Below are 12,022 nucleotides of genomic sequence, written 5' to 3'. Positions count from 1 at the left end.
GAGTAATCGGGATGGGTGTGTCAGAGGCAGTGCGACTGGCACAGGATAGAGCAGAGTTTAGGGCTGTTGTACATAGGGTCGCTATGAGTTGCAAATGACTCGATGGCACATAACAACAAAAACATGTGCAACACTAACAAAGTCCAAATCCCTCTAATATTCCAAAGAGTTTCACCTAAATATTCACTCTCCTTTTTGTTCAAGTGTAAATAGTCTAATGCAGATATAAAGTGATTTAAAATGGAGACACTGAATCTCCTAAGGTGGACATCAACCTTATTTCCAAACTTCCCAGCAACACCCTGATCTAAATACACTTTCACCTCAGAAAGCCAGGAACTCCCAATTTTCTCTAAGCCCCCAATACCACCATGAATAAGAACTGACACTCACCTAGTTCTGGATCAGAGTCAGGTTCCTCTTTGATGATGTGGCTGAGATGCTCTCCAGGCCCTGAGGCTGAATTCTGAAGTCCCAGCGCCTGAGGCTCCACTTCAGGACAGGTGTCTGTCTCCCTCTCTTGGAAGCCTGTAGATTCCATCTTCCCAGTTGAGCTTTCCTGTCCCAGAACCTGGGTGCTGATCTAAAGATCATATGTTACTTGTTACTGAAGAATGTCAACTTGAGATTCCTGAAAACATGCAGTTATCTTCTAAATCATATTAGAGTCCTTCAGAACTGGGAATAGGGAAGAAGAAAGCCAGCTTCATTTTCTCATTCAGCAGGTATTTCCAGACACTGATGGAAACAGAATAAGAGAGGCCAACTGCTGACATGAACCAGGCCTGCAAGACCTTCATGACAGGCCTGTAATACAAGGTTTTTATTGGACAGTCTGTACCAGTTAAAACTTAAAGAAATGCAAACATTCTAGAGTTATGTTAGAATGGAATGGGAAATTGTACAATGGGAAATTGTACCTTCAATTCCTAACAGCTAGAGTGTTGAAAGTCACTAACATACAAAGGAAAACAAAGCAGCTGTGGAAAGGTCTTTGCAACTCACAGCAACATCGTGAGCAGAGGAGCTCTTTAGGGCGTTCTTAGAATAAACTGCAAAGGAAAGTAGATGACAAGATTTGATTTTTCTCCTAACTCTATCCCTTTGTGGGTTGAAAGCACCAGCCTTACGGTTAATAGTTAACCATTTACACCACCCAGGGACCTGACAGGCACACAGCCGTAGATGAGGCAGGAGGTCACCCCAAAAGGACCCTAGATCCCAATGCCCTCTACTTACCCACCGCCATAGTTTCTGCGGGTCATCCTTCAAGCTCTCCACTAGTGTCACAGCCTCCTCTCCATTGCGGGGACACTGTGTGCGCACCCACATCTGGATCTCCCTGGGCAGGATGGTGAGGAACTGCTCCAACATGAGGAGCTCCAGGATCTGCTCTTTGCTGTGAACTTCTGGCTGCAGCCACTGGAAACAGAGCTTCCGGAGCTGCCTCAGGGTTTCATGGGGCCCAGATAGCACCTGGTATTGAAAACCTCTGAAAAGCTGCCGGGCAGCTTCAGGGCTGGAGAGTTCCCCTTGAGAGGCAGCAGATGGTCCAGGGAGTGGAGGGTCCTCTGCCTTTGCCAGTGGTGGCACCTGGACCAGGGCCTGTCCCAGCTCCAATGGCATAACTGGGCTTGACAAGTTCTTTTACATCAGCAAAGTGCTTCTGGGTGAAACAATTCTCTGGGGAGAAGCAGGTCTTCACATAGCTTCTTGCAGGGACACTGGCAAAGAAAGAAGATCCAGTGATACACAAAGAACAACACGATTTTAAACACAAATTCATATGCCCTGCTGAGAAACCCTGGACTCAACCATGATCTCTGCACCTGCCTAGCGGATTGACAAAGAAAAGTCAGTACTGAGACTGCTCCAATTCATGTGGACCCATGTTTCTCAGAGTAGAGTTCTGTTTTACACTGATGTCCAGCGCTGGCTTGTTACTCAGAAGTAATCACTGGGTCTTTCTCTCAAGATACTACTGGGTATATTTAACTTCCCACCTGTAAGTCAACAGCAGAGGACTTTAACTGCTTACACCACCCAGGAGTACAATGGATACATTTTTCCACTTTGAAAAAGTGTTAAGTAGTGTAGCCATAGAGTAAACCTCTGACAACACATCTAAACTACCACCACCAGGCTGTCTACTTAATAACATTCTTGGTTGGTCTTCAAATGGCCACAGCAAAAAAAAAGAATACCATCTACCTCATGAAGAAATTTCACTACGGGATTCCAGATAAATACATCTTCTGCTGCTACCCTTCTATAAGTACATCTGTCCATTTGGAGACTGAAAGGCTAGACAAACACACCAGTTTCCTACAAATGAAGTCCAATGATGCCTCTAGAATAAAGGTGAGGTTAAAGAGAACAAAACAGACTTTTCCAAAAAGGGCAATGAAATTCCCAAGTGGCTCCTTTCAGTACCATGTTGCAAAGTGGGCTCTTTGTGAAGTGATGATAATCCTGTCACCCAATTTTAACCTTGGGCTCAAAGGATATTTGGAACAAATACTGGCTACCTGAAAACACACCTATTGCTGTGAACTATTTTTTGGCTAATATAAAAATTTCCTAGACTTCAACTAAAACAAAGAAGAGAAATACTAAATGATAAAGTGAATAGAAACCTAACTAACACTGTAAACTGTCTTGGTCTTATTGAAATTTTCTTATCACTAAACCCAGAAAGTGTAGAAAACTCATTCAACCGCACATAACACATTCAACAGGATAGATCAAATATATAGTAAATAGCATATCCTGAGATCTTAGTGTATATTTTCTCTGAAGAAATTATAATTTAATGATATATCCAACATACAGAAATTATCAAATAATCCTGGCTAAAAAAGAAATCAGTAAGTAAAATGGAAACACAAAATATCAAAATTCGTGAGATTCCACTAAAGCTTTGTTTAGAGGGATGGACGTTGTATTGCATTCTGCAAAGTTGGAACCAATCCATGGCTGACCCTGCAGCTGTTTTTCAGATGCAATAAATCACATGGGAGATTCCATTCTCCTCTCAAGGAGCAATGGCATGTCAAACCGTAAGTCTTTTGGATTGCAATGCAATTTCTTATACCTAGGCCATAGGAGCTCTTAGCTAAGAGAAATATATAGCTTTAAATAAATGTGGTTGTTGTTCAGTGCTGTTGAGTCAAGTTATGCCTCATAGCTTCCCTGTGAACAACAGATCTGAATCTTGTCCTATCCTGTACCATCCTCACAATCTCTGACACACTTAAGCCACAGTCACTTTGTCAGTCCACCTGCTTGAGGGTCTTCCTGATCTTCACTGTCCCTCCACCTTTCCAAGGATGATGTCACTCTAAGGAATAATCTCTCTTAGCAACATGCCCAAAGTATGCAAGACAAAGCTTCATCATCTTTGCCTCCAAGGAGCACTCTGGCTGCAGCTTCTCTAAGATCTATCTGTTCATTCTTTTGGCAGTCCATGAGATAGCCAGTACTGTTCTCCAACACCACAGCTCAAAGCATTAGTTCTTCTTCTGCCATCCTTATTCACTGTTCAGTTCACAGATGCAAGCAAGTGAATGAAAAGATTATGGCCTGAATCAGAAGCCCCTTAGTCCTCAAACTGACATCATTGCTCTTGAATAATTTGGAGAAGTCCCTGACTACTGATTTTTAATATAGCCATTCCATCTATTATGTTCCATTTTAGGATTAAATAACTTTTATGTATGCTTAAAATGTCATTCAAGAGGGAGCTCTGATGGCCTACTGGCAAGAAGCTACACAGCAATCCCAGAGGTGCATGGTTCAAATCCACTAGATGCTCTGCTGGAGAAGGAGGGACAATCTTCTCCTGTACCAGTCAGATCCGATTTGACAATACACAAAAAATAATAAAATTTTTTAAAAAACGTTATTCAAGGATGAGTTATTTATTTTATTAAATTATTTTTGTCTATGCTTAAAACGTCATTCAAGGATGAGCTATTTATTGTATTAAGAAGATAGAACTGACTCTCAGGCCCTTGCTTCTAAGATGACAAAGAAAAGGAGAAATAATGGTTATGTCAAAAAGGGCCACAGCCATGTACAGCCTATTTGGTGCATGAACTGTGCCCACTGTGTACCCAAAGACAAGGCAATTAAGACGTTCATAATTTGAAATATAGTAGAGGCACCTGCTGTCAGGGATATTTCCGAAGCAAGTGTCTTTGACATATACATGTTTCCAAAGCTCTATGTGAAACTGCACAACTGCACATATTGTATGAGTTGTGTCATTCACAGCAAGGTGGTGAGGAACCGTTCTCATGAAGCCAGAAGGACAGAACACCTCCACCCAGATTTAGACCTGCAGGTGCTGTCCCATGACCACCACCAAAGCCCATGTAAGGACTTGATTCCTTAAAGGCTGAAGAAAAAATTTATCTGAAAATAAAATGGAAACTATACTAAAAAAAAAAAAAAAGACGACGACGAAGATAGGATTGGAGTGGTGTACAGGTCCCACCCTACTAGAAAGGATTATCCAAGTTGCCACCCTGGAGTGTGGTTTATGGTGCTGAGATGCAATATAAAAAAACATTCCTGGGAAACTCAATGCTTGTTCCATTGGGGCACTGCATCTAACCTGACAACAAACCAACTCTGCCTGCTGGCTCTGGGTCTATAGTTCACTATCTGTGACCACATGCATTGGCCTACACCATTGACAATCAATTGTGCTATTTCTCTGACAGTTTCTGTGAGACTTTCCAGGGAACTGCAGAACCCAAAGGCACAGATGAAGATGGGAGAAGTGAGGGGAGGAGGATTATAATTGACGCCAGACATGACAGAGTGGTACAAATTAGACATCTGGTGTGTTAACCAGCCTCACAGGAGCTGTTGTTGCAGTGGACCAATGAGTTGGACACACAGCATAGCTGACCCTTCAGTAAGTTTTCAGAGTCAGTAAACCACATGGGAGAAGCCTATCCATCTTTCTCCAGCAAGCAGCTGGTGGATTCAAACTGTGCACTTCTAGGTTGGCTGCACAGTTCCTTACCAATAAGCCACCAGAGATACCTTTATAGAAACCATTACTAATTACTGTAAAAGAAATTATCCATGTTAATAACTATCTGCTGAATAACTGAATATATAGAGAGATATATCTATATATATATCTATATCTCCTCTACCAGCAAGGGTACTCTGGTGGCCAAGTGGGTAAGGCTGCTCCAATGGAGAAACATGGGCAATCTCCTCCCAGGTAATTTGCAACCTCTCTGAAAATCCACTGGAGGGTCAGCTATGAGTTCCTTCTAACTCAACAGCAATGACTTTTTCTAGTTTTACCACTAAAATTTGTCTCCTGAGATAGACTATCAAAGATTTAACCATCTGCAAACTTTCTCAATTAAAATTGGGGTCCCGATGGGAGTTACACACACACACACACACACACACACACACACACACACACACGCACGCGCGCACGCGCACACACACACACATTTAGGGAAATGGTCAAGCTTAAAAGATATTTAAACATGATTTCAATAGCACTGTATGCCCACATAATAAGAAAAACGTTTCCATTATTAAAAATTACAGCGCTAACATCCCAAAGACTTCACAATTATAAGCTTACTCTAAAAACGGTAATTGCTCTACTTATTAGTCTTGTAACAAATCAGAATTTTAAAATGTACAACCATGAGGTAGTTATTTTATACACGTCCATTTGTTTGAGCACCTTAAAATGTATACGCCGCTTATTGGGCTATTTCTGTTATTTCTGCTCTTCGCCATCACCCCGAGAGGGAAGTACTAAAATTTCAAATCTGGAAGCTCTGAGGTTCATTGTTGGTGCCAGACTCAAGCCCAGAAAGCTCTAAAGCCTGTGGTTTGAGGAGAGTTCCCAATGATGGTACAGGACTGTCAGAACTGAGGGGGCTGCTGACACCTGGTGCCCCCGAGGCCAGGGATGCTCCCACCGCGGGTCACGTCCTCCAACCCCAAGAGCCCCTCAAGGAGATCAGCTCCCTGCGTCATCTCATCCCGGTTCCCTCTTCCCAAGGCTCCTTCTCAGTCTTTACTCAGCAGCAGAAAGGAGTCCTATTCTTTCCACTGGGGGCGGGGGAACAGCGAACGGCCAGGGATTCTCTGGTGGACAAAGGCTCAGAATCGCGGACTTCAGGCACCCCGCAGCCTTTCACGGAACGTCACCCACCCCAGACCTGACTCACATTCTAAAGGGGACAAACCTTCAGAGTTCCTAGATGCACAGGGGCGAGCGCCACTCTGGCCCACCGCGGTGACCTGGACCCAACACGGTCAGACGAGAAGCAGTGGAACCAGGGCTATCACTAGAGGCCAGTCCAGGCCTCAGGCATCACCTCCCCCGCGGCCAGGAAGCACTTCCGGGAGCAGCTGCGCGCGCGGATCTGGGCTGGTGGGCGGGGCGGGGCCGGAATGAGGCTAATGCCTGGATTGGCTGCCGGAGCTGCCTGCTCAGTCCACGTCACCCGTGCTATGCGTCCACGCGGGGGCAGCTAGAAGTTATTTCATCTCAAATTTGCTGCGACTCATAGCCACCCCAAAACCAAAATATCTGAACCTGGCCCTATCTTGTCACATCCTGTTGGGAGATGTGTATCCATCCACAAAATACTTGACCCACAGTCACCTTCTCAATCTATGTTGTTGAGGGTCTTCCTCCCCTAAACTGATCCTTCACTTTGCCAAGCTGGATGCCCTTCTGCAAGGGCATGCTAGCCTCTCCTAACATAACAACATGCCTAAAGTATGTGAGAGGAAGATTCACCAGCCTGGCTTGCAATGAGCTCTCTTGTCGCCCTTTTCTCAAAAAGGAGAAATATCCACAGGATATTCAGTACTCTTCTACAGTGTAACAACACAAAGGCATTAATTCTTCTGTCATCCTTAGTAATTGCTCAGTTTTCAGTAGCATAGCAAGTAATTGAAAAGACCATAGCATGTATCAGGCACACTAAGGCTTTTAATCTTTAAACTAACATAGCTGCTCTTCAACACTTTGGAGAGGATTCTGAATGGCCGATTTTCCAACACAAGATGTCTTTTGGGGGTTTTATGTTTGTTTAACTTTTTTTTATTTTATTATTTTGTGTGTGTGTGTATGTACCATCAGAACAGAGCAAGGGGACACTACATGGTTCAAAATCAAGAAGGGGGTTCGTCAGGTATGTATTCTGTCTCCATACCTTTTCAATCTGTATGCAGAACAGATCGTCCGAGATGCTAGGCTGTACAAGGAGGAATGTGGCATCAGGATTGGTGGAAGAATCATCAACAACCTGAGTTATGCAGATGACACAACCCTGCTTGCTGAAACTGAGGACGACCTGAAGCGCTTGCTGCAGAAGATCAAGGACTACAGCCTCCTATATGGACTGAAGCTAAATGTCAAGAAAACAAAGATTCTAACCACTGGGCCAATTGGCAGCATCAGCATGGATGGTGAAGTGATTGATATAGTTAACAGTTTTAATTTACTTGGCTCCACAGTGAACACTCTTGGTAACAGCAGCCAGGAAATCGGGAGACGAATTGCATTGGGAAAGTTGGCTGTGAGGGACCTCTCAAGAATACTGAAGAGCAACGATGTCAGGCTGGAGACTACAGTGCGTCTGATCCGGGCTGTAGTCTTCGCAATTATGTGCTATGCATCAGAGAGTTAGTTGGACAGTGACTAGGGTTGATAGAAAGAGGATTGATGCCTTTGAGTTGTGGGGCTGGAGAAGAGTGTTGAATGTACCATGGACTGCTAGGAGAACAAACAGGTTTGTCCTGGAGAGGGTGAAGCCAGAGTGTTCTCTGGAGTCAAGGATTCTGAAGCATCATCTGACATATTTTGGGCATGGTGCAAGGAGGGACTGGTCCTTGGAGAGGGACATCATGTTTGGCAGAGTGGAGGGGCAACGAAGGAGAGGAAGACCTTTGATGAGATGGATCGATTCTGTGACTGGAGCGGTGGGAATAAGTGCGTTTGAGATGGCTAGGTTGGCACAGGATAGAAGAGCATTTAGAGCTCTTGTGGAGTCGCTATGAGTTGCAAGCGACTCGATGGCACACAACAACAACAACAATGTACCTTCAAATCTGATCTGACTGGTACAGGAGGAGACTACCCCTACTTCTCCAGCAGTGCATCTGGTGGATTTGAACCACTTTCCTCTGGAATTGCTGTGCAGTTTCTTGCCACTAGGCCACCAGAGCTCCCTGCAATACGTCTTTTGATTTCTTGACCAGTGGTTCCAGGATGTTCATCTGTTGTGAATCTAAGTGAGAGGAAATCATTGACAACTTCAATATTTTCTATCTTAATGAGGTGTATTGGCCCAGTGGTGAGGATTTTAGTTTTCTTAATGTGGAGATGTAATACATATTGAAGGCTGCAGTCTAATCTTCTGAAGCAAGCGCTCAACTCCTCATTTTCAGTAAAGTTGTGCCTTGTGCATAACACAGGTTGTTGTTTTTTTATAACACAGGTTGTTGATGAGTCTTCCTCTGATTTTGATGCCACATTCCTCTTCATAAAGTTTAGCTTCTCAGATAATTTGCTCAGAACACAGATTGAATTAAGTATGCAGAAATGATACAACTCTAAAACACACCTTTCTTGATTTTAAAATAGATTTTTAAAAGTGGGATGACATCTGACAGGAGTCCAGAATGAAGGCTGCACCGTGGAGTGGACTCAGGGGTAGGGATTGAATAACAATGAAAGGGTTTTTGTTTTACTTTTCAAGGAGAAGAGTGAATTGGGTGGAATAGGGTGGGCAGGGAGAAAAGGGCAACAATGAATGACTGGAAACACTAAGTCTCTGTAAACTTTCATTAAAATTAATTTTAAGAAAGTGTGATAACATCAGTGATGGCATCAAGGACCAGTATTGATTTTAAAAGTTGCTCTGATCGAACAGATACCTGTGGTTTAGGTATAGGTTTTGCAAGAGCACAATTGTGTGTTCTGGGATCTCCATTCTTTTCAGTGTTAGCCATCATTTCTCATGATCCAGATGGTCAAATGCCTTCCCATACACAATAAAACAGAAGGATATTCTCTGCATTCCACCAAGATCCATCCAGTATCAGCAAAGATAACCCTGCTGCCATCACCTCTTTTAAATATGGCTTGGATTTCTGGGAGTATTCTGGCAATGCATTGTTCTAGGTAGTTTTGAAAAAAATTCAGCCAAGATTTTGCTTGCATCTCATATTAATTACTCTGTTAAATAATTTCCATATGTTTGATCACCTTTTCTAGGAATAGGAATAGAAATGAATCTTTTCCAATCAGTTGGCCTGGTAGCTGACTGGATCCATATTTCTGGCACAGCCTGGTGAGCACATGCAGGGCTGCTTCTGTTTGTTGGAAATGTCAGATGGTATTCCAACAATTCCTGAAGACTTAGATGTTACCAATGTCTTTAGTCAGCTTGAATTTCTTCCGTCATCACTGTTGTTCCTGGTCACATGCTAGTACTTGAAATGATTCTATGCGAGTCAATCCTTTTTGATACAGTGACTCTCTGTCAGGGATAGGTGAAGGAGATCTTTGGGTCTGTGTTCTCTCCTCTATCTTAACATCTTAATGGTTTGAAATCCTGACATATTCCTTTGTCTCCACATGGGCATGCAAATATCTGGTTAATTTTGCAGACACCTTTATGGGCTAGGTAGCTTACTTTACTGGAGCCAAAAAAGCTGGAATAGATCTCACCAAGATCCCAAAATAGGCTAAGGTGCGCCTGATTCCTGCTATAGTCTTTGCAATTACATGCTATGCATCGGAGAGTTGGACAGTGAATAGGGATGATAGAAACAGAATTGATGCCTGTGAGTTGTGCTGGAAAAGAGTGACTGCTAGGAGAACAAATAGGTTTGTCCTGAAGAGGGTGAAGCCAGAATGTTCCTTGGAGTCAAGGATTCTGAAGCTTTGTCTGACATATTTTGGGCATGCTGCAAGGAGGGACTGGTCCTTGGAGAGGGAGATCATGTTTGGGAGAGTGGAGGGACAACGCAGGATAGAAAGACCCTCGATGAGATGGATCGATTCTGTGAGTGGAGTGGTGGGAATGAATGTGTTTGAGACAGCGAGACTGGCACAGGATAGAACGGCGTTTAGGGCTCTTGTACATAGGGTCGCTATGAGTCGCAAACGACTCAATGGCACATAACAACAACAACTTTGGAATTTATACAAGTGTGGGATCTTCATGGGATCTATTCCAGCTTTTAAATTTCCTAGCATAGACCGGTGAGTGCATCCAAGGCTGCATTAATTAATTGAAACAAGTCAATTGGTATCCTACAGATTCCTGGGGCCTTGTTTTTTTCCAATGCCTTCAAGGCACTGTCCGCTTCCTTTTTATCTTTATTATCTTAAGGATGCTATGGGCAGAATATTGAATGATCCAGGAATCACTAAAAGAAGATAGAAGGATTATACAGAGTCACTGTACCAAAAGGAATTGTCTGACACAGAATTTCATGAAACAACATATGAGCAAGAGCCTGTGGTGATGAAGGAACAATTTCAATCTGCTCTGAAGGAATTGGTAAAAAAACAACGCCCCAGGAATTGATGGCTTACCAATTGACATATTTCAACAAACAGATATTGTCCTGGATGCACTCACCATGTTGTGCCAAGAAGTCTGGAGGACAACCACCTGGACAACTGACTGAAAGAGATCTGCATTCGTTCCCATTCCAAAGAAAGGTGACCTGACAGAGTGTGGAAATTATCAAACAATAACCTTAACAGCACATGCAAGCAAGATTCTGCTAAAAATTATAAAAAAATGACTGGAACAACATATTTTAAAAAGTTGTGGCACTAGGGATATTATAACTAATGTTAGATGAGTTTTGTCTGAAAGCAGAGAGTAACAAACGAATGTCTGTTTCATTGACTATATAAAGGCATTTGACTAGGAGGAGGGGATGGGCAGGGAGAAAAGTGCAACAATGAATGAATGAAAACCCTAAGTCCTGTAAACTTCCATTAAAATTAACTTTTTTAAAAACCAACAAAGGCATTTGACTGTGTGCATCACAATAAACTTCGGCTAATTCTGAGAAGAATGGGAATCCCAGAACACTTGATTGTGCTTGTGCAAAATCTATACTTGAACCAAGGGACAGTTGTCATAACAAAGGAAGGAAATACTACACGGTTTAAAACTGAGAAAGGTGTACACCAGGAATGTGTCCTATCTCCGTGCCTTTTCAACCTATATGCAGAACAGATAATACAGGAGGCTGAGCTCTGTATGGAGGAGTGTGGTATCAGGATTGGTAGGAGACTCATCAATAATCTGCATTATGCAGATGATATAACCTTGCTTGCTGAACTGAGGAGGCCCTGAAGCACTTGTTGTAGAAGGTCAAGGACTGCAGCCTTTAATGTGGATTGACGCTCAACATCAAGAAAACAAAGATTCTCGGCTGTTTTACAGATGCCGTCACCTCAGTAGTATAGTTGTTTGTTACGCTTGCCCCAGCCATGGCCAATCCCGTTGTGTACTTCGACATCACCGCTGATGGTGAACCTTTAGGTCGCGTTTCCTTCGAGCTGTTTGCAGATAAAGACCCAAAGACAGCAGAAAACTTCCATGCTCTGAGTACTGGGGAGAAAGGATTTGGTTACAGGGGTTCCTTGCTTTCAGAGAATGATTCCTGGGTTTATGTGCCAGGGTGGAGATTCACAAGCCATACTGGTACTGGTGGCAAGTCTATCTATGGGGAGAAGTTTGATGATAAGAACTTTATCCTGAAGCACACGGGTCCTGGCATCCTGTCCATGGCAAATGCTGGACCCAGTACAAACGGTTCCCAGTTTTTTATCTGTACTGCTAAGACTGAATGGTTGGATGGCAAGCATGTAGACATTGGCAAGATGAAAGAAGGCATGAACATTGTGGAAGCCATGGAGCGCTTCGGGTCCAGGAATGGCAAGACCAGCAAGAAGATCACCATTGCTGATTGTGGACAACTCTAA

The 12,022-nt window shown here is 43.2% G+C and overlaps 1 protein-coding gene and 1 pseudogene across 1 annotated transcript in view; one reads left to right on the top strand and one right to left on the bottom strand.

The window, feature by feature from the left end:
• ZNF18 (zinc finger protein 18) overlaps positions 1-1,626 on the bottom strand; it is a 28,334-nt gene extending 26,708 nt beyond the window's left edge. Inside the window, exons 1-2 of the mRNA XM_006898575.1 lie at positions 1,240-1,626; positions 394-583 (exon numbers count right to left, since the gene is read on the bottom strand). Coding sequence (XP_006898637.1) covers positions 394-583; positions 1,240-1,626 — 577 coding nt within the window. The remainder of the gene's footprint in view (positions 1-393; positions 584-1,239) is intronic.
• Positions 1,627-11,521: 9,895 nt separating this feature from the next.
• Positions 11,522-12,022, top strand: LOC102867247 (annotated as a pseudogene).

This window comes from Elephantulus edwardii, unplaced genomic scaffold, assembly GCF_000299155.1.
Source record: "Elephantulus edwardii isolate Elephantulus edwardi_28Jun2011 unplaced genomic scaffold, EleEdw1.0 scaffold00233, whole genome shotgun sequence".
Classification (NCBI taxonomy): Eukaryota; Metazoa; Chordata; class Mammalia; order Macroscelidea; family Macroscelididae; genus Elephantulus; species Elephantulus edwardii.
This window is presented reverse-complemented; position numbering and strand designations above follow the sequence as displayed.